The sequence below is a fragment of the Lissotriton helveticus genome, chromosome 7, assembly GCF_964261635.1.
Source record: "Lissotriton helveticus chromosome 7, aLisHel1.1, whole genome shotgun sequence".
NCBI lineage: Eukaryota > Metazoa > Chordata > Amphibia > Caudata > Salamandridae > Lissotriton > Lissotriton helveticus.
In genome coordinates, this window is record NC_136068.1 from 626,897,462 (window position 1) to 626,920,503 (window position 23,042).

Consider the following 23,042-nt stretch of genomic DNA (forward strand, 5'->3'; position numbering starts at 1 on the left):
ACCCAGGTCAACAGCATTAGTTACAAATCACATATTCTTTGACTATTACTTTGTTTAGTTCTCTAAATATTTAGCTAACTTAGACCATTAGAGTGATGTCTGCTGAGATGTCATTGATAACTTGTGACGAATATTTAGTTCTTACTTACCAGACTCCAGTCCTTCAGAGATTCCAAACAAGCTCTCCGGAGGAATGATGGCATGCACCTTCTAAGGACGTAAAGTACACAGGTGTCACAGGAGGGCCACCACCAGTCTGTTGTACGGCCAGGTGGTTTTTGCTGGCCAAACGATTAACCCTCCAACTTACATCGTACCACCTCTTTGTGATGTCATCCATTGTGGGGGCTACTGCATTCACCTTGTTGATGATCCCGTCCCACATCTGTTTTTTCTGACTGATGGAAGTCTGTTGGACTAGGCTCGACTCTGAAGATTTCATCCACAAGCACTGTCAACTCATTATCTGCTTGGACATTGATTTAGTGAGTGAGTGAGTGAGTGAGTGAGTGTGTGTAAAATAGAAGGGGTAGACAGGATTTTTTTTTTTTTAAGATGGTAATATATGCAATGAGTGATGGTATTGCAGTGCTTGAGCATGTGAAGTGCTGGCTGCATTGTAACAGGGAATAGCAATGGTCTCTGTCCAACTGCAGGATTGTGATAGCAAAGGATCATGCTCTGGTAAGGGTTATTTTTTATAGGTGGATTGGGAGGTGTGTCTACCCTTTCAATGAACATCAGCTGTGTCGTTTTGAGAACACAGACTGTGGTTGGTGTTGTGCTATTTGGCATTAGTTTCTCATCTTTACACTTGCCATGCGGCACACAAACCCCCCGTGTGTGCCAGCCTGGGCTGAGAAAGCTAGAAAAGCTTCCTCGGCACACTTACAAACAGTTTTTGAGTACTTCACAGGTCTTTAAAAAACAATGTACTTGTTAACGAGACTTTGTTGTTTTTTCACCCCTTCTTAAACCTCTGCATCTCCACTCTGACTATTGCTGGAAGAATTAGCCCCTTTCCGAAATGTGTATTAGCTCCCCCCCAAAAAAATGTGTCTCTAACTGCGTCTCTAACCAAACCTAAATTTCATCTGAAACAAAACTGACTGTTTCGCAGATTATATTACAAATATGAACCAATAAGTAATAATGTAACTTTGCTAAGGAAGCGCGGACACGCTGTTTAGTTAACTCGGCGCTCCTGAGTCAAAGGCGGCTGGCTGAAACTCGCCCGATGCAGAAATATTTCAGGCCTGGGGGTCAATGTCGAACGGCGCTCAGTCGGTTTCTGCTGGATAAGAATAGCTGCTCGCGGTGAGACCGGTTTCCGGCGCGGTGCCAGGCGCGGGCGTCACGCCTGCCAGGGCTCAGATGGGCGTCGGCACAGAGAGTCGCGGTGACATTTCTGGCCCTGGAATTCACCTAAAATGGGAAGAGGTGGAGGGAGGAGACGGGAGGCATCCAGGCCCGCATTCCCAGGTGAGCGACTGCGTAGCTGTCTCCGAAGTGCAAACTCCACGGTGGATTGCCCGCGAGGCCGGGGTTCAACCACGGGCCTGACGCAGAGACACGGGCCCCTCTGCAGCTTGTGGCAAGGGACCACCTAGACTCCGTCCCTCCGTGAGAGTCACAGGGCTGGGCCTGGATAGGGGGGTCTGGAAGGAGCCCCGTGCCCTGCAGGGGCCCACCTTACGCTCCAGGGTCCACCCAGAACTCTGATGTGGTTGTTCTCTATTTTTATCGGGCTAATGGAGGGTTGTAGTAGTGGTGGGGGAAAGAGGGTAGGGCCCCGTTCCCCTGTGCTTGGACCACTCCCTGCAACCCACACGAAAAGATGAGCTTGTTTAAGGGGCTCCTCTTTAATTATGTGGTTTGACGCGCCCAGTTGGGCCAAAAGGCCCCAAACCACTAGGGGGCAATTGAGAGAGGCCTGCGGGCGTGTGCCAGCCCGCTGCCAGGATGGAGCCCCCATCTGCTGCATCATGCCACGCGCGTGTGTGTGTGGATCTCGGTCGCCCTCCTCCCAGGGAGGTGCCGAGGCCGTCACCGCATACCTGGCCCGCCGGCCCGCCCGCCCGGCCGGGAGGCGCACACATTCCGCGCATAGAGCCTGCCTGAGTCAGCCTGACATCACGGGCTGCGGTGAGAGGCGGAGAACACACCCCAAAAGCACCCAGGTGAGACCGAGAGCGCACAGAGAGCGCGGGCCTCTGAGAGAGAAGCACCGTCGGGCAGGAGAGGCTGGCACCGCGCGAGGAGCGGGCACCGGCGGACCCGGATAACCAGAGTCTTTGAGGGGCTACTAGAGCGACGTGAACAGCCTTGCGAGACCCCTTGCCCACCCGCGTGCTGCTGGAGATGCCATACTGGAAGCTGGCAGCCAGAGCCCTCCTCTGAGGGGCCACCTGTACACACCACTGAGGGGCCACTGTACTGTAGCCACCAGAGGTCGCCTCGTGGCCGAAAACCGGGGCTCGGACCCCCAAACCAGCCGCATTTGAGGTAAGAGCTAGCCCTTCCAGACAGCCGTATAAAACAAAATGGTGAGCGGTGCCATGCAAAATATGTTGAGGTTCCGCGCCCCTGGCATTACAGCTCTACCTTATGAGCGTTACCCCCCAAAATATTCTTTTTAAATGCCAGTGACGTTATGAAAGTGCTGCCAGCGCCTCGCACTCTCACTTTTCTCACAGCAGGATTTAACCAGCTGACATGCCTGTCTCTGGGGAGAGAAAACCAAACGGGGTCACTGGGGTGTCGACCCTCCTGCGCGCAGGAGGCTTAGGTGGGTGTTATACCATCGCTGCTGCACAAAGCAATTCCTCTAGGCCAGTGTTTCCCAAACTGGGGTCCGAGGACCCCCAGGGGTCCGTGACACATTCCCAGGGGGTCCGTAGGCAGCAGTTCTAACAGCACAGCAACATTTCTTGTATAATTAGCAGCTTTCAGAGCAACAATAAGTGTCAAGATAATGCCAATGATTAATGGACCTGCTGGAGAGAGATGAGAGTTTTGTTCAGTGGCAGCTTTGACTTAACTAATGTAGCACAGAGGGTTAATGTGCCTACTGCGAAGAACATGTAACATGCATTTTAAAAAGCAGTATTTTATGTGCATAGGTCTGTGGTTACTGCTTTTATCACAGAGATTCTTTTGTTAATGTGCACTTCATAAGTGACAATCGTAATCTAGCAGAGGGACCTATAAACTGTCATCAAAGAGATGCTTGCAAACTGCATGGTAACAGTTAGTAACGTATGCTTTTCCCCAGTCATTCATTATCCTGATGCTGCTAAAAAGATTTGGGTGGACATACATTTTTAATGTTAAAGTCAGTGCTAGCCACTGTGTTATGTTCTGAATCCTGAGTTTTGCTTTTCCAGACCAGGCACTCTGTAAAAATGCCTACCAGTATGGATGACATGTGAAAACTACACCTTGTAGTCCCCTTTACCTTATGTAAAATTTTCTATACACTGATTTACATGTACGATTCATTGTCTCTGTGTGTGTGATGTAAAGTGCTCTGACATCCTACAATGGTATGAGAAATGCTATAAAACACATGAAATACATGTGACAGAGGGGCTGTTCCTTCAATATAAAATACTAAGGGCCAGATGTACTATCTGTTTTTATATTCAGAAACGGGTTCGCAAACCCGTTTGCGCATGGAAAAACCTATTGGGCCATGTACATAGCCTATTTCGCAAGTCACAATTTTTTTGCGACTAGCTAAATAGGTTTTGCAACTAGCTATTTGGAAGGAACATTCCCTTCCACATAGCGAGTCTCAAAACCATATACAAATGTTTTGCGACTGCAATTGCGGTCGCAAAACACTTGCAATTACCACCTATTTCAAGTAGATGGTTATGCATTCCCAAATGGGAAGGGGTCCCCAGCTGATCCCTTCACCGTTGCAAATGCATGCAAAATTATTTTTTAAGGGTAGGCAGTGGTCCCAGGGACCACTGCCTGACCTTAAAAAACGAAACAAAAATGTTTCATTTTCTTTTTTTTTAAATGCATGGAAAACGGGCTGCATTTTTTTTTTAAACTGCTTTATTTAAAAGCATTCCCTGACATGGTGGTCTGCTGAGACCAGCAGGCCACCATCCCTGGGCGGGCTGCATTCCCAATGGGGTCGCAATTTGCGACCCCACTGGGAATCCCAAACAGTGTTAAACACACTGTTGTTCATTTCATTTAGCGATTCGCAATTTGCCACTTGTAATGTGTCGCCAATTGAGAGGCGCTAAATGAAATGGTCGTACATCTGGCCCCAAAATCCTTAGTACTTTGAGTATTTGTTTTGTGTGCACACGTGTGTTTTTTTTTTCGAATTACTTTTTTAAATATTGGAAATTTAAATCATAGAAATTGCTCGGGGGTCCCCGGCTTCCAGTGGTGACTCAATGGGGGTCCTCAGGAGTCAAAAGTTTGGGAACCACTGCGAGTCTAGGCTCTACCCCAAGACTACCGCGAGGGAAAGCCAAAAACAAACTCTTTCAAGAGGAGTTCGGAAGGGGGATACCTTCCCACGAACATTTTCGGGACAATCGGACCCAATAGTGCATTTTACAGCCCAATTTTCCAGATAAATTGACACACAGCAGTGAGTTTTACAGACTGCCCTCAAAAGGGCATTTAATGCAATATCCCACGTTTTATTTAAGTGGAGAGGTGTGGTGCAGCTTCCAGGGCAGCTGACTTCGGAGCACAGGGTGCTCAGCACCATGTGGCTCTGGACAATAATTCACTTAATTTCCACGACGGCCCCCAGCGCCCTGAGACCCGTAAGGGTGAGTAGTTCGCGCTTTACAAATACGGATTTGAGTCGGAATAGTTCCAATAAATATAGTTTCTTATTTGCAGCAAATCATGAAACTGGTTATATAAAAAGTTTGCCAACAGAAAAACACTGAATGCACATTAGACAGGTACTTGTTCCATGTGAAAAAATATACCTTTCTGATTTATGTGACGTACTTGTGAAGTTGAACACAAAAGTTCCTATGCAGAGGGAATTAATACTGGTTCTTTAATACTGCATCAGACTTAGAGCTCATCTTGTCGCTGTTTCATTTAATAATCCATTACAAACTTAGCGCCAGAAAGGTAAATACTATATAAGAACTAATGCAGTATGTGTCGGGGTTCTGCCAGCAGGCGCCCTCTGCTTCCAAAATATATCTTGTGTTAAGAATCCTGGGGCGCGGCCAGTGTTCTTGGCGCTGTTTAAGAACTACGAGAATTGCTTATGGGCAGTTATGTTAAATGTACTTGTAAAGCTCACAGCTCACCCGGGAGTGTATCTTGGCGCTGAGACTTCTTTTACTCGGCTACCCTCAACACAAGACAGCGTAACTATACTGCCGTGATGTCAGAGTCCACTCTGCCCTAGTATATTAAAGCACCAATCAGTGCTTAATTTGAGCCGGTGCTCGGCACCGGTACTTGCCAACACCAGTGCTTGTGACAGTCTGCCACAAGTTGGCGCTGTCTGACGTATTTAGAGATGGCCACAAAAACAGGTAAATAATATTTAAATATGCTTTAAAAATAAATGACAATTACCTGCCGCTCAACCAGTCTTATAGCACTGGGGGCCTGAAATAGTCCGAATCGTCACACTTGTAGGAGTGTGAATGAATGAATATTGGATTTATAGAGCGCGTTGTTACCCTGGAGCGTCCCAGCGCTGTACCACTGGGGAACCCGTCCTGGCTTTCCCTGTGAGATGGTCCCTTTACTGGGCATCCCCAAGGTGAAGCCAGGCATCCCCGGCGGTGGTGGGGCTGGAGTGGAGATTAAGCAAGCTTTTGCCCAGAGTTGCAGCGTGGGACCCCATGCTTAGAGTGGCACCGAGGCGAGATTTATCGGACCCGCTGACATTGGTCCTGCACCCGACTGCGTCGGGAATTGAACCCTGGTCCCGGGCCGACCTCAGCCTCCGGGTCTGCCGCCTCTAACCGGGTCTGCCGCCTCTAACCGTTGAGCCACACTTCTCCATCTGAGGATTAGCAGTTGCTGTTGTTTCTGTCATTGGCAGCATGACAGGGGCAATGTATGGTGCAAGCTGCAGTGCCCTCCAGACCAGTACTTGAAATGGACAAATAGAAGTGCAGGTACTCTGTACCAGAGTACCTGCTCGTTTCTGCGAAGTGCCGGTACTCTCCAACTAAAAGTATTATTTTTCTCTTAAGAAGTACAGATACTCTCCCTCTCAAAACAAAAAAGTGCAAATACTCCGTACCAGACATTACCGGCCCATTTAAAACACTGCTCCAGACGAGTGCCATGGCGCTTATTTTCTTTTTTTTTTTAACAAATAAAGCACTGACTGCACCTTGGCTAGGCCAGTCGCTCAAGTGAGCAAAGCACTCAAGCTGCGCGGGGCCAGGCCCGGCATGGCAACAAAAAGCAACGCTGGCAAAAATGTTCAAATCAGCTTACTCCCTCCTCTCTTCTCATCTATCTGGACTCTCTGCTCTTCTTTCCCTCTCTTCTATCTGCTTATTGTTCCTGCAGCCATGACGCCCAGAGAGCTGGAGAAAATAACAGAGGCGACAACTTCGGCAGCGGGCCTTCAAAAGTGGCCTCCAAAGGAGGTAGTTCTCCAGGGAAATGCCTGGAAGGCTGCTGGGGGTGCGTCAGCACCCCCCAAACTAGACATGATGGAGTTCAGAAGGTGAATGATCAATAAAGAGGCCTTCAGATTTAGTTTTTATCTTCTCACATTCCAAAGCCAGAGGTCAAACATCAGGCAACATCTTCTGACAAATTGCTGCTTACTCTTTTAACGTGAAGCACATTTTTTTGTAATTCCGAAGTGTGATAGAAACAAAGTTATTAATGGGATCTAAACAAATCAAGACGGTAATGTACGACTGAAAAAAGTTGCTGAAACCTGATTTGGACACATTATCGTGTGTGCAATATATACTTTCTTTTTTTTATACATATTTTTTATTGGAAAGCGACAGCTCAGAACATTTCAGGGTGCATTAGTCAGTACATCCGTAGTATTATGGTACATATTACCTATCAATCAATAACCACATTCCAGAAAACCGCGTTTTACATCATTGTCTGCCTGTGTTCAGATATACAATCCGGAAACACCCATCAATAGTCCACAGTCCATTTTTAGTTCGCCTTAGGTCTTGCCCTTTCCATGAACAGTACTGCAAGGATATACCTCCAATGAAGGATTCCTGACCAAACAATACTGCATTCACTTGTCTCATAGCATGACATTTTGAAATAAACAAACACTTCCCTACCTCCCCCTCCCACCCCCCTCCCTCGTAGACTCAGCAATTAAGGAAATGTTTGAATCATGCAATCATTCCAGCTCAGTACATCAAGTTAATACACAATTACAAATATTCTGGCCCCTAGTAGCAAACCACTGAGCATTACAGGACTCTACTGCAGCCCATCTTCCATACTTTTTATGTTCCATCCGAACACTCCCTAGAGGCAATATTCAAGTATGTCTACAGCTCCAAGTTCCTCCATCAACATATTCCATTCTATGGATATAGGAGTCTTGCGCAAGCCACGGTGTTCCTCCCTCTTTAGCTCTGCACCTTCCGCCTTGCCCCATCTCATAAACTCTTCATACCATTCTTTCAACGACGGTGATCCAGCAGTTTTCCATTTCATTGTAACATTACGTTTGGCCAGAATGAGCGCCAGATTGTGTGCAGTATATACTTTCAACAGTAAAACTGCGTGTCTGTGCCAATTTTGTTACCATTTCATGGGAAATATGGTGTCTGTAAATGACAGTGCGCGACTACACAATGCTTTAGTGACATATTCGAGCTTCAAAGTTCAACACCACCAGCTACATACTATCATTGCCTCTCTTCTGCTAAATTGAGGTGGCTTATTGGCTACACTATTTTTGTGTGTGTGATGCTTGGGAGGGGTATTCACAATCCCCCCTTACTACAGTGAGGATGTGGCAGCATCCACGCTCTGAAAATTGTTCCAGCACCATTGGAAGTGCCAGGTGGCACACATGGCTGCCACAATGGCCGGCCGCAGACCAGTTGGGTCTCGTGCGTGAGGCACGGAGAGCTCGAGGGACCCACGTCACACACGTCACGCTTAGGACGTTACCGAGGGAGCGGAAGTACGCGGGCGGATAGCGGCGGCACCTCAGGTATCATGCGTCACTTCTGGCGGCATCGCATTTTCTGGAAGATAAATTGTGATAGGCGGTGGCGTGAGAGGCGCCGCGTTCAAAGATAGTATCTGGAAGCGGTGTGGTATTTTTGGCCATTTTTTTGGTAGCTTTTCCTCATTCTTTACCGGATGGGACCTTTTCACCGTCAACACAAACGTCTGCCAGTCTGGCGTCTAGTGTTCGTATCGGGCGCCCGCTTTTGTTTACATTTACATAAATTACGGCGTAGAATAGGTCATTGTTCCTGGTTACAATCCCAGCTGCTGATATTTTCCATTCATTTCCTTTTAGAACAGGTTGAACAACCTATGTTTTTGGTTGAATATTGGTGAAAGTTCAAAGTTTTTTTTAGAAGAGGGGCCCATAAACCCCCCAAAATCTCTCGGTGCAATCACCCGCTTCTAAAGCAAAGCAGACTTTTCCCAGGGCTTCTTTGGGTTTCAAGTGTAGCCGTGAGGAGGCGAAGGACAACGGAGATGAAGTAACACGTGAGGAATAGGGACAGACAGGGGAGCAGGGAACACAGCTGAGGGAACAACAGGACGAAAGTAAGGAACACAGGCAGAGGGAGCTTTTGGTATAGTTATGTAGGAGTAAGGAACACGGAGAGGGAGCTTTAGGTATAGTTCTGTAGGAGTAAGGAATACAGATAGAGGGAGCTTTGGGTATAATTCTGTAGGCGTAAGTAACACAGAGAGGGAGCTTTGGGTATAGTTCTGTAGGAGTAAGGGACACAGAGAAGGAGCCCGAGCTTTGGGTATGGTTCTGTAGGAGTAGGAAACACGGAGAGGGAGCTTTAGCTATAGTTCTGTACGAGTAAGGAACACAGCGATAGAGCTTTGGGTTTAGTTATGCAGGAGAAAGGAACACGGAGAGAGAGCTTTGGGTGTAGTTCTGTAGGAGTAAGGAATACAGGCAGAGGTAACTTTAGCTATAGTTCTGTAGGAGAAAGGAACACAGAGAGGGAGCTTTGAGTATAGTTCTGTAGGAGTAGGAAACACGGACAGGCAGCTTTGGGTATAGTTCTGTAGGAGTAGGAAACACGGAGAGGGAGCTTTGGGTATAGTTCTGTAGGAGTTAGGAATACAGACAGGGAGCTTTCTCTATAGTTCTGTAGGAGTAAGGAACACGGATAGGGAGCTTTGGGTATAGTTCTGTAGGAGTAAGGAACACAAAGAGGGAGCTTTGGGTTTAGTTCTGTTTGAGTAAGGAACACGGAGAGGGATCTTCAGGTATAGTTCTGTAGGAGTAAGGAACACAGAGATTGAGCTTAGGGTATAGTTCTATAGGAGTAAGAAACACGGAGAGGGTGCTTCGGGTATAGTTCTGTAGGAGTAAGGAATACAGACAGAGGGAGCTTTGGGTATAGTTCTGTAGGAATAAGTAATACAGACAGGGGGGCTTTAGTTATAGGTCCGTAGGAGTAATGAGCAGAGAGGGCTTTGGAAATAGTTCTTCTGTGTGTGTAATGAACACGGGCAGAGAGAGCTTTGGCTTTAGTTCTGTAGGAGTAAGAAAGACACTGAGGGAGCCTTGGAAATAGTTCTGAAAGAGTAAGGAACAGGGGTAGAGGGAGCTTTGAAAATAGTTCTATAGGAGTAAGAAACCGAGCAGAGGGAGCTTTGGTTATATTTCTGTAGGAGTAAGGAACACACAGAGAGAGCTTTAAGTATAGCTCTGTAGAAGTAAGGTACACAGGCAGAGGGATCTTTGGATATAGTTCATGTAGCAGTCAGGAACACGGGCAGAGGAGCTCTGGATATAGTTCTGAAGGAGTAAGGATCAGACAGTGAGTTTTGAAAATATTTCTGTAGGAGTAAGGAACACACAGAGCTTTGGATATAGTTCACGTAGGAGTCAGGAGCACGGGCAGAGACGTTCTGGATATAGTTCTGTAGGAGTCAGGAAAAGGGGCAGGGGAAGCTTTAGATGAGAATAATTAAACTCTGTAACACCTTTTATCTACCGCATATAGAAATGATGTCACAGTGTTGATAAAATGTTCTTAATCTCAAGTATCACTATTCCTTATACTATCTATGATGTTTTCATGTTCATAATTTTGCAAAGTCAAAAACCCCTTCTCAGACTGTTCACAAAAGCACTCTTCCCCAGGGCACCCTGCACATCATTCTCCAACACAACCCATTAAGACCGAACTTCCTAGAAAACACAGGCAAATTAAGCCATTAACTGACTGTTATGGCAACTGAAAGAACGCACTGCCAGTCTGCCACCAGTCGGCGTATACACACATACGCATGTGCAGGTAGTGGTCTGGCCCAGTAAGTCACAAGGCCCATGAACATTTTGGTACAACCCCCGCTTCCCACCCACGTCTCGACCAAGAACGGCAGCTAACTCAGCATTTCATCCTTCAACTTAAAAAAAAAAAAAACCATTAAGTTGGGTGAAAATATCATTGATAATTGTTAGTGCGTGCCTTGAATCACGTTTATTTGTAGCCATGCAACGTAAATAGCAATTATTTTATACTTTGAGTATTTGTATGTAATTCATGAAAACGGAATACAATACATTAAAATGTGGACGTTAAGCTTTCTTAATGAGAAACGTCATGTTGTAAAATGGTACTAGAACATTTGTCCTCAGTAGGTCTTCGAGATATGCTGTATCTACTTTGCTGGTTTAGAGCACGCCCATGGCGTTTCATTTGTTCCTTTGTGTGCCCTTAGCAAATCCTTACTTTATTGTGGTGAATGGTTTATATTTGTCCCTTCTTTTGTTGTTTTATTCCCTCCCATGGAGCCTGGCCCTATTACATGTAGTATTTCCCTTCTGGCCATTTATGTTAGTTCCAGCGCACAATTTTTGTTGCTTGCCTCAGCTCATGTTATTCAGAATGTTCTGTTTGTTGGCTTTCTGAAGCAAACGCTCTCAGCTGACGGTATTTTTATTTTCCAACCACATACTGTATTTTTAGTTTACAAACACACAGGTTACCTCAATTGACTCAGCTCTAGTTTTTGGAATGTTGTGTATTTTGTCTTTCTGAATCAAACGCACTCCGCTGACAACATTTTTATTTTAGAAACACACACAGCATTAACAGCATTTTTTTGTTGTTGCAAACACATTGTTACTTTGTTTATATGGGCATGTCTCTGGCTTTTGTTTTTTTGATTTGCATTGGGATTATTCCGATATTTGGATGGTTGAGGAAAATAAATATTACAGGTAATCAATGCTCATGCCAAACAGCCCTCTATCGCGCCTTGCTAAAAGTTTTTGCCTTTAGATCGAATCGTTCTGCACTTTTGTTCCTATCCATTCAGGCATAAAGTCTCTTATTGTCAAACTGCGCATGCATGCACCTCTATCACAAGCCATTTAGTTTGGGAGGTAGGGCGAGGTAAAGGAGAGGTGATCACTGAAGCATTGCTGCAGAGGCAGTGAGTATTAAAATGTATGTTCTTAAATGCACATATATCGTATATTTTTTCAATCTGCTTTTTTTTACTCGTAATAATGCTCCTTTATTAAGCAGCAAACCCAATTAGGAACTTGAGAAATCTGGAAACTGAAATCTATTTCTAGGAGTGGATCTCCGCCTTCTGAGAGACAAAGGATTACTGTAAGCCCTCACAAATTCAGAACAAACAACAATTGTGCACTTTAAATAAGAATGTAGCCTATGAAACCATATTCCAGCTGGCTGATACCTTAAAACGCACACCGGCATGCTTCTTCACTCTGGGGCTCGCCAGCTACAATGCTGGTTGGCTTTGGTATGGACGCATGGTTGGACATGTTCAGATTTAGTGCAGCTGGTAATTCTGTTCTCCCCCCTCAAGTAGCTGTTGACAACCGTGGATATGGCCTTGTTGGTGTAGGAGACATTATACCAAGATGAGAGAGAATGTTATTGAAGAATGAGCTACACATGATGTCAGCATCACCCATCAGTGATTGTAAAGATCTGTTCTAGTGGTAAAATAAAGATGTATCAAGTTGGTCTGCCGTGTTTAGTTTTTTTGTTTTATTGTTTGCTTGATTGTCTCATAAAACCTCATGAAAAGATCCGAATTTTGGAAATAAACTGACTTCACAAGAAATTAGTTACTAATCAAATATACGTTCAATTTCTTAGAAAAAATCTAGAGCTTAAATTGTTGACTGTGGATCCAGTAGACTTGGGTTTTAAACCTGACTCTCTCACTTGACTACATTGTATAATCTTGGACAAATTTGTTAATCTTCATTAATATGAATCCTATCTGAATAGTCGGAAGAAGATGCGGAGTAAAGAAAATTTCTCCACTCGCCTGGGTACCTTGTGGCATACCTGGATGTTTAGTGTGACAAACAACACCACATAATTCCACACCCACACAACTCAACACCACCCAACATAATTGCACTCCACATAATACCACTCAATGCAACATGATTCAACTACACATAATTACACTCTACTCAATACCACATAAATACACCCCACATTAAACCACTCTGTCACATAGCAACAATCAACACAAATATACTTCACACCTTGCCATATAATTCCAATCAGCATAATTTCACTCAATACCACACAGTTCCACGCCACATAATTCAACTCCACACATTTCCATTCTGCACCACATAATTCGACAATAAATCACATCATTCAAGTAAACAACACAATTACACAACACACCACATACATCCAAACCACACAACAGAATTCCACACCATGCCACAAAATTCAACAGCACACCACATAATTAAACTCCACTATATACCACTCCACAACATACCATTCCACACAATTACACTCCATGACAATCTCATTCCACATAATTCCAGTACACTCAATATCACATAATTACTATCCACATAATTCCACTGCACACCATGCCATATGATTCCACTCCAAACCACACAGTTCCACGCCACACATTTCCACAACTGACAATTCTAATCCAACCCACATAATTCCACTCCACACCTTACATATCCACTCCACTCCATTACATGGGTAAAATACATTGTCATTTACAGCGCCAATAGCTCTAACTATCGGAAAAGCAAGAGCTTTGCCAATGCCTGTTCAAACAATTGGGTTAAATAATTTCACTTCTAAAGAACGTGAATCATGAATCATCATGCTATGTCTATTTTAACTACAGCAATCTCCTGGAAACACCTTCTTGTGCCCGATACAATGCAACATTGCTGATGAGCAAATGTTGCGCATTAATTGAGCACCCACGAAACGTGAACTTTAATGTGCTGGCACAAGCAGACCAGGGCCAAATCAACACGGAGTTTTATGGGAGGTGGGGGGGAGCACAAGGAGCGCAACGGGATCGAAGACTTTTTCCTTCGGGTAGAAGCAAACATTTGACAAAGCAACACGGAACTCACAGGGAAGGAGAGGCTTTGCAGGGGACCCACAGGAGGAAGCGAGGAATATGGATTGGGCAGAAGCATAGGAAGGAGAGAGAAACACGGAGCACAGGGGATTGAGCGGGGAGAGAAACGCTCACAAAGGAGAGAACTAGAAAATACAAGCACTGTTATTGAGTGCTTAACCTAAAAGAAAAAAGTAGTTCTCTAAAATTGAGGAGTGTAAAAACACAAGTAAAGAGGCTATGCTCCAGATAAGGTACATACACAAAATGCACAAAACACGCCATTGATTAAGAAGCAAGCTAGAGTGACAAAGTCAACCAATTGTCATGGGGGTAAGTTCAGGGGGGTGTTTGGGGTGTTACACCCCCTAATAAATGTACTTTCTGATAAATAATTGGGTACAGTTGCTTTCAGTCGGGTATGGTGAAGTGTGTGTCAGATTTTACCAGGAATTTTTACATACACACTTATAAAAAACACACACACATACTCTCCCTCTTTGTTTTCAAAGTCCACAAAAATGATATTTGTTTTACAAAACATTGTGTGTTTTCTCGCACTTAATATTCCGGTCAATTTACATTCCTGTCCTGTCACTGCCCTCTCATACATCCTCCTTGTCGTGTAATGTTTTTTTAAATTATATACCAGCGTGATTGTTGGAAAATCTGAAGCTCGCACCCTCCAGTCTTACTGACCAAGCTACGACCCTGCCAATGATAAGCATAGATGGCCTGGTAGCCCACTGGAAGTTCACAATAGGTTTTCACAACTGTACTGCTCACACTGTCTGGTAGGCTCGACATAACTATTGTTATCATCCTTCTGTAGTCCCCTTTTGGTTGGTATCAGGAAAGGAGTTTGAATGTTTTGGTGCTTTTTATGGTTTTAACAAGACATTTTACAGATGAATACAGCAATGCACGTCTGCAAAAATGGCAAAACAAAATTGTATCCAGATAGTCATGTGAGAATCATACACCACGAGATATGGACAGGAAGGCAATTCTATTTTCTTGAAGACCACCAGATGCCTCTCGGTGACCCCCGAATGGTCCCAGAGCACCATGAACAGGGAGGTTGTACATGTAGGCTGAGAGGCCATGGAATACTGAAATACTAAGATAAATGTGAGGTTTGGTGTTAGGGTTCTCTGAGTGCAAAACCTGTAACCTGGAAACTGACTTAAAAACAGGTAAGCAGGGAAATGCTACTGGAAATAACTCGGCATGTTGTCAGTCCAGATTTTTGTTGTTGCCCTCAATGCCACTCTAGACAGAAGTCAGACATTCCTTCCATCACTTCTTTTTGTTTTTCTCACTGAGATTGCCTAAGTGTGACAGGTATGCCTAGTCGTTGGTCCCTTGCTCACTGTGCCATTAGACTCAAGCTGTTCCTCTCTGCTGAGGTGCAGCTAGGCCGCATCCAGTTGGGGGTTGTATGTGTTCCCATTTAGAGGCGATCTGGCCTAATAGTTCAGGATCTACTGTTCCATTGGAACAGATCAAGTCTGATTTGCATATATCTGGACTCTCTCTGGGATGGCTTTGAGGCACAAAAAAGATGGACTTGTAAGTGGCCCTGAGTGATTATCATTGGTTGAGATGAATTCAAACATTTTGCTCGTCACATTATGCTTTTTACTCAGTAACATGTGTATGGTCAGGAGATATGTGCTGCTAGCAGACTTTAGGAGTAACTATGGATAATGGTGGGGGCTGGGCTCTTCTTACGTCTACTCTAATAAGCATCATCCACTCTACTCCAGTGTGTAGTTCTTGTCCTGTGTGGTTTCTGATGTTCTCCTGTATAATTCATCCTCTCCTTGATAGTCCTCTTTAAGCTAATTTGACATCTCACCCTCTTTAATTTCTCCAGTTCTACCCCAGGTTTGTGCCACTCCGGTTGCAAGAAGCACCACCCTATTGCCGCAGTGATGGACTCCAACGTCACCCTACCAGGAAATGGTCATGCAGCACCTCTTCCCACTGAGGAGGAAAAGGTCCTGATCTACCCTGGGTCCCCAGATGCCACCGGACCCCAGGAGCCGCAGCATTGCACCAAGCATGGTCCGCGCAACCTTGCCATCACCAGTATCATCTGTGGTTTCTCCTGCATAGGCATTGTGGCCCTCATCTATGCCATGAAGGTAAGCTTGCTGATCTGTGGCAGTATCTTGAAGCCTCAAGTCTGAGCCTGCAGGAAGAGGTTCACCTTTGACCCCACAAAGACAGCTTCACTCTTGACCTTGTGAGCACGGGTTTTCACCTGAGCCCTTGAGAACAGTTTCACTGCTGACTAGATGGAGATTGCTTCACCCGACCCTGTATGCTTGGGTACAGGTGCTGTGAACTCGGGTGAAGTGTTGCCTCTGTGGGCTTGGCTGCACCCCTGAACATGCGAGAGTGGGCGGGTTCACCTGTCTCTGTGGGAATGCGTGGGTTTATCCCTTCAAAAACATGCAGTTTTCACTATTCCCACGAGAAGCATATTCAAGCCACTCCTTGTGACAATATTCAGACTAGATCCTCTCAGCTCAAGGTCGCCCTTGACCCCCAGATACGGAGTCACTGTTAGCCCTGTGAGGTCGTCGCCACCCTTGAACCCCTGAGACAGACACCGCCTTAGTGCTCGAAGGAACAAGCTCATCTGTGACCCTCGAGAGAGAAGTTCCCCCTTGATTTGAAAGACAATAGGCACACCTGGACCTCCCAAAAAACGGGCTTCTGTCTAACTTGGTGAGAATCGTTTATTCCTGAACCTGTGTGAAACTGTTCAGATGCGTGAATCCATTCAAAACGAGGACAGGACACCCAGAACCCTGGTGGCAATGCCTCAGATAAGTCCTTTTATTATTTAAAGTCCAGAAAAGGCCAAATAAGATAGGTCACCCCAGGACCCTGATGGTAACCCCTCAGATAAGTCCTTTTATGGTCTAAACTCCAGAAAGGGGCCAAATATTAGATCAGAATGTCAAATACCTCAATAGATTGCATTATGTTTAAAGATTTGGAAGCTTAAGAGAAGTATGTTGAAAGTGAGATATGCTCTGTTTTTCTCTTTCATGTCTCCCCGACTCTATCCCATCCTTCCCCGAAGTCCCTGTGCCTACTGGGACTCTTACAAATCTCATATCTACTCTGCCTTCTATTATGCTCTTAGAAATAAATTATATACACCAGGAGCTACAGCCTAGCACCTCAACTAACTTTTGCTTTTATATTTTTGTTGTTGCTGTGACTGGAGGCCACACTTCCTACAACTATGAGTGGGTGGTAGTGCTTTAGAACAGTAGCAGGTGCATTGTATGATGAGCACCAGGCAAGCCACGTGTTTGGAGCAAGGGCGTAGCTTCAGGGAGGTTGTTTGGGGTGTTACACCCCCCAATAAATGTATTATTTAGTAAATAGTTGGGTACAGAAGCTTTCAGTCTGGCATGGTAAGGTGTTTTAACTGGAATTTTTAAATACTCACTCAGGCAAAAACACGTATGTACTGTTTAAAGAACCCCTCACAATCTGCACTCCTTTCCCTTTTCATTGGGCCTTAAGCCCCCCTCAAGCGCTGCTTTTCATATATAATTATGATATTATAGTCTGCCTGTCGCAAAATCTGAAGCTCACACCCACCCAGGCTTACTGACCAAGCTACGCCACTGGTTTGGAGCTATCACCTCCAGAAATCAAGGATGATACAAGAGCTGAAGATGTATTGTGTTTTTGTTTGATTGGAGGCACATTCAAGGAGTGTGTCAGGCAAGTGGAGAGCTGATCTCTGAGACCGGAGCAGCAATCATGGGTCCTGACTTTCCTTCCCTGAATGAGTAGTTGGGATCTGTCCGCACCTCTTGTTTTTCTCAGGGTTGCATCGTTGGCCAAGCCCAAATTATAGGCAGACCCGAGATGACATTAGGGGAAAAATATCCTACTCTGAGTTTTGCTACCTACAGTAGGTGTAGGACACTTCTATGATGGAACAGCCCTCTTGGAGGGTTGTGACACCCTTTCCTGATTGGGGAGGGTGAGTGGATACTTCACTAGTGCGAATGGGCCACCAGGACAAGGAAAGTCCACAAGAGTGAGGACCAATATTATTGAGTATACATACCATGTGTGTAGAGCTGTACTTTGTTTTCCATAGAGTCATTGTTGGGTTTGGTTGCATTTTGCAGTGCGGCTGTACATAAGTGTCTAAATATCACACACAGCCAGCTTACGTGAGAGTTTCATTAAGGAGACACACAATAGGCAGTTTTCTCAGCCCATTAACCAGAATGAAAGCACCTCACTCCAATATTTTCTCAGATATCTTGGTATACAAATGAAATAACAGTTCTGCCATGACTGATTTTGGTTTCCAATCTTGCACAGATTGTCAACAGACCTGCTTTGCACCTGCTTATTCATTTGGTGCTGTGTGAGCGAATCCTTGATGTGATTATACAGTTTTCTTTGTTGTTTGCTGTGGGGGATCATTGTAAGATCTCACATTTCTTATTGATTTTTTTTTTGTTTCAGGCAGAGGGGACCGGTGATCTGGAGGCAGCTAGGACCATGAGGCGTAAATCCCGTCGGTTGTCAATCCTCAGCATCAGCCTATGGGTGGGCGCATTGGTCTTTCTGCCGCTCTTTCTTGGCTTCCTCTCCTATGTCGTTGCGCAGGCCGAGTGAGATTGATGCCATGATTGCTGATCATCACATCCATAGTGGTGTCTGCGGAGGTCCTGGTGTGTTACCGTGGAGTACCCCTGTTCTCACTTCGCTAGGCTCTCTTCGACACTGATGGCTCTGAACCCTTCCATGCCAGAAAAGCCTCCAGACCTCCCTTGGCTGTTTAAGCCATCCAGATTCTCTGCAGTGACTTTTTACTCCTGGCAGTCAGTTGGCAGTTGATGCCTTGCAGCATTTTGCCTGGGCTGGTGGATGCTATCCATGCTTCACAGAGCCCTTGCTTGCTTGGATGTGTTGGCAAGAGAGCGGGACACGAAGTGCCAGGACTCCAAGGAGGACCAAACTTTTGCAGAACTGATTTCTTTGAACGATTGGCCATCAGAGCCTGAAGTGACTACCTCAAACCAGATGCACTTTCAAACCATTTCATGCCCAGTACCACAACTGCCCCAGGCTCACAAAGGGCTACATACCACTCTTTGGAATCAACTCCTATGCATAGTCTGAACCAAGAACAGGCTTAAACATGGCCACACACTCTTTTTATTCCATTCTACACAAGACCAACAGACTCCGAGGAGACGGGCTCTGGACCCACTATCTGACATTTTGGCGTTGTTGGTGCGCAATATCCAGATGTGCCCCAAGCAGTCGGCACAAAACACTCCAGTCACATTTGTAGGCAAATGTGGAGATTTTGAAGGAAATTACTAAAAACGAAATTGACTGTATGGAGTGAGGCGCAAAAAAACATGAAAAGCAAACACCACAAGTGGTAACCAAATAGACTGCCCACCCCTTCCTAAATAAGAACTGCTAGCGACCAAATGTAGGTCACAGAAGGGTGGATAGCTCCTTGTATCGTGGGATACGTGCTCATGTACTTGCTCACTCAGTGGCTCTTTTTCTGTTTACAGTGTACAGTTTTTAATATATTTATTTTGTTTCATTTGAACAGCTGTGCTTTGCCTCGTTTTATTCGAAAGAACGCAGTAAATGTAAATCTGTGCATTTCTCTGAAATCAGTGTGTGGCTCAAAGGTCGCTGTTGAGGCTGGCACTGTTCGTTCGGAATAAGCTTGGATAATATTTAACTCATTTCCGGTTTACGTTAAAAATGTGCGCGGCACGTTGCGGCTTGCTGGGCCACCTACACGAGCCATGGGCGGAGGGAGGGGGGCGGTGTGAGTGATTGTGATGCAGGTTTTCTGGTTTCACTTTGTACACAACCAGTAAATAGGTTTCTATTTGTCTTTCTTTGTTTTATGTTAATGCTTTGTTTTGACCTCTTTGTGCATTTTTCGGCAGTTTTTTTATAGCGTGACTTTGACCCGAAAGTATTAGAGCGCTTTACCTGCAGGGCTGGACTGGGAACCGAAACCGGCCCTGGCACAGCTCGGCCGGAGGGAGGAGGTTGGGGGGTGCTAGTGGAAAGCACCACTCCCTTCTCACAGCAGCTGCTTTTTTACAGGCGGGGGCGATATTGCAGCTATGCTGCAAAACAGGCACCCAGTAACAAAAACGTCCCCCCAGGAGTCCAAACCGGCTCCCACCCTGGCGGCCCACTGGTGAAATGCCCGGTGCCCACTACAGCCAGTTCGGCCCTGTTTACGTGAGCGCCAATTACATTGCATAAGGTCACATTAATTTTTTTAACTATTTGCCCTGAATCACAGAAGGTTTGGCCCACCCTGAGACTCAAACATCATTCCCTAGTTCCAAAGTCAGCAGCTCTGACCGTAACACCACATCTCAAGTAGAGGGAGGGAGGCAGAAGGCCCAGCTTGTCATGAGCTCCAGGTTCTAACTGGAGTTCGAGCTGACACAGAGACATGATTCAAGCTCAAGCCTGGCTGGAGCTTTCAGTGGCTCGCCCAGCTCTATCAATCAGGAGACCAAAGAGGTGGGCGAACCAGCAAATTATCACAGGGAGCCAAACCAGAGCCAGCTGCCTCTAAGAGCCATTTGACGGGAAGAGCCTTGAAAATATTTGGCATGTAAATCATGCAAGAAACATCATATAAAATATGATAATTTCTTCTGTATTTCTTTAACATGCCAACACCTTTCACCTTAGTACATCAGTCTATATCACTCCACTGAGAGGAATTTATTAAAAGTGATTGTTTCTAAGTTCAGGTTTAAAAAATGTAATTTCTCTCCGACCTGATCACAAAGCTAAGTGAAGTAAAAGACGAGTCAGTTGGCATGTAGCTTAGATTCTTATTATAAATTTACCATATTAATAGTTTTTTTTTTTAAATCAGACACAGAAGTCTTTCGTACAGACTACATACAGGACTCCTGGATTTATGGTGCTCTTGTGTAAAATTACTAAGAAAAAGAAGGCACTGTAAAATAATATGTGCCTAGGACCACACAATTTCGTCAAGCAGGGACAGTGGGAATCGAGGTCAGGTTTTCTGGTTTCGTGTTGTGCAATTTAGCCACTAGACAGGTTTCTCTTTCTTTTCTGTTTTACATCAAAGGTTAATGTTTTGTTTTCAAATCCTGATGCACCAGCTTAGAGCGTGGGTGGCATGGCAGAAGCAACATGAAGGTTCAGCTTACTTCGGGCTTGAGGGTCCAAGAGGACCTCGAACTGAGCCAGGCATCTGGCTCTCGTTCCAGCGTTCAGTTGTACACCCACCCCTAATAGGCAAAACAGTGTGTGTGGCATGCAGTTTTGTCGTTGAAGTGGCAGGGTTGGACTAGTTTATAGGGAAATCAGGCAGTGCTAGAAAGGTTAGAATAAGCTTTCAGAGTACTACCGACAGAAGCGCTTATCTTCACCCACATGTTCATTTCTCTAAGTACAGCATTAGATTGAGCAAACGTTTTGTTCTTCCGGCCAAAAGAGTGCTTGTATTGCACTTTTGGGACTGTAGAAAAGCTTATAGCCAAAATGGCAGGACTGAGTTGGTGTTGCTTGCAAGCCTATAATAATGGCTAAAGGCCTGATCTATTTATTATGGAATGTTATGATAAAGTCTGTGGGGGTGACAAATTTACTGCGCAAGGCATCCAGTAACATCAATCCATTTATGGATGGGTTGTTATTACTCTGTATGAAAGCCTGGAGAAAAGGTTTTGTTACATGGAATCTCACAGGTTACAGTAGTAGGCAGGGGGTTTGGTGTTGTCTTGTAACAAACCGTGGATATAGAAAATTTGCTCTCTGAGAATTCTTGTTATGCTTTCTAAGGAGAGATAGTATTTTGCTTAGCTAACTGTAATTTTATATAACTTTGTTTGCTTAATGTTGGCCTTGCGAGGAACCTTACACTTAAAACTGCAGGACTGAGTGGAAGATAGTGACAAGCTGTGGGCCAGATTGGTGCACTGGGAAAAGTTATGTCCGATGGAATAAGTTTGATCTTCTATTATGAAAAGGCCTGGCAAAGGCAGTAGGCCCAGCTCATTTATAGTGAAAAGCATTTGTTAAAACCAGCTCACCTGGGTTATCATATTGGTGCAGGCTGAAGACAGGTATATGTTACATGTAATCTCACAGATTACCATAGTGGGAAAAGGTTTTGGTACTGGCCACACACTCTGACCAACCCCGGGGAATTTTACTATAATCATTCTTTTTAGGCCCTGTTGAAAGGGGTTGTATATTGTTTGTAAAGCTGTATTTTTCTACATATTTCTAATTTTATAACTGTATGCATGATAGTTGCCAGTTCATGTGCATTTGAATAGGCTGGTGCTGCTGTTGGGTCAAGCCAAAAGTGAAGCCTCAAGGCCTTATTGGTTCATAGGGACGAGTAATGCCAGGTCCCATAGGTTTGATCAGTTTATTAGGAAACATTATGAGAAAGCAGGTAGGCCAGAATTACTTATTGTGACATGCATGTGTTAAAATCAATAGGTTTTTAACCAAGGATTGTTATTATATTGCGCTAGAGCCTGCAGCATGTATGGTTTTTACATGCAATCTCGCATATTACTCTAGTTGGCGAGGGGTTTTAGTCATGATTACCTCCTATGACAACCCCTTTTAAGAGACAATTTTCACTGTGATGTTTCTTTTTAGGCCCTATTGAGAGGGGTTTCTATTGGTTTGCAAACTGTAATATTGGACATATTTTACATTTTATAACCGTATGCATAATGGCTGCCAGTTTATGCACACTCCAGTAGGCCTGTGTTGACTATACTGTCAAGGTTATAGGCCTTATCGGCTTACTGGTAAAGGTTATGTCACATTCATTAGGTGTGATCTGTTTATAATGAAAAGTTATGACTAAGCAAGTAGGTCTGACTTACAAATTGTGAAATCAAAGCCAACATGCTTTTAAGAGAAGATTTTTATTTGCTAAAGCCTTTAGTTGGGTATTTTGTTACTCAGAATTTTGCAGATTATACCTTAGTACACAAGGAGTTTGGTGTTGGTGACTCACCTGAGTAACCATGGAGATAGAGTTGCACTATGGCAATCCATATTAGGCTCTGCTAGTAAGGATTTTAAATAGTTTTGAAAACAGAAATTGTGTACACATTTGTAATTCTAGTGCAGTATACCTGAAGTTTTTTTTTTTCTTGCAGAGTTTTATATAGCGCGAACTAGACCCAAACCGAATCAGGTATCAGAGCGCTTTACATAGCACCAGTTACGTTACATGAGGACGGACACACATTCATTTTAGGCACAGGGAGATTAAGTGATTTGCCCAGAATCACAGGAGGTTTTGGCGTCGTTACTGAGACTCGAACCCAGATCCCTAGGTCCGAGGTCGAGCGCCCTAGCCGTTAGGCCAACTCCTCTCCCCGGTTACCTTGTGGAAAAGCTTATGCCCAGCACAG

General features: G+C 44.8%; 1 protein-coding gene across 3 annotated transcripts; it reads left to right on the plus strand.

The window, feature by feature from the left end:
• The first annotated feature begins 1,275 nt into the window (after positions 1–1,275).
• Positions 1,276–19,486, plus strand: TMEM265 (transmembrane protein 265). Of its 3 annotated transcripts, none has more exons than XM_078652848.1 (3): positions 1,276–1,482; positions 15,443–15,713; positions 18,082–19,486. In XM_078652848.1, exons 2-3 carry the CDS (start codon positions 15,501–15,503, stop codon positions 18,232–18,234), a joined length of 366 nt encoding a protein of 121 aa, XP_078508974.1. In that variant the 5' UTR covers positions 1,276–1,482; positions 15,443–15,500; the 3' UTR covers positions 18,235–19,486. The 3 variants fall into 3 exon arrangements, with proteins under 3 accessions (XP_078508974.1, XP_078508975.1, XP_078508977.1); XM_078652849.1 differs by having other exon boundaries at positions 1,307–2,505; XM_078652851.1 differs by lacking the exon at positions 1,276–1,482 and adding an exon at positions 8,131–8,182.
• The last annotated feature ends 3,556 nt before the right edge of the window (positions 19,487–23,042 follow it).

Coding starts and splice junctions, on each gene's coding strand:
- TMEM265 (XM_078652848.1), top strand. CDS start 15,501: ATGGACTCCAACGTCACCCTACCAGGAAATGGTCATGCAGCACCTCTT. Junction 15,714..18,081: donor CCCTCATCTATGCCATGAAG/GTAAGCTTGCTG, acceptor TTTTTGTTTCAG/GCAGAGGGGACCGGTGATCT.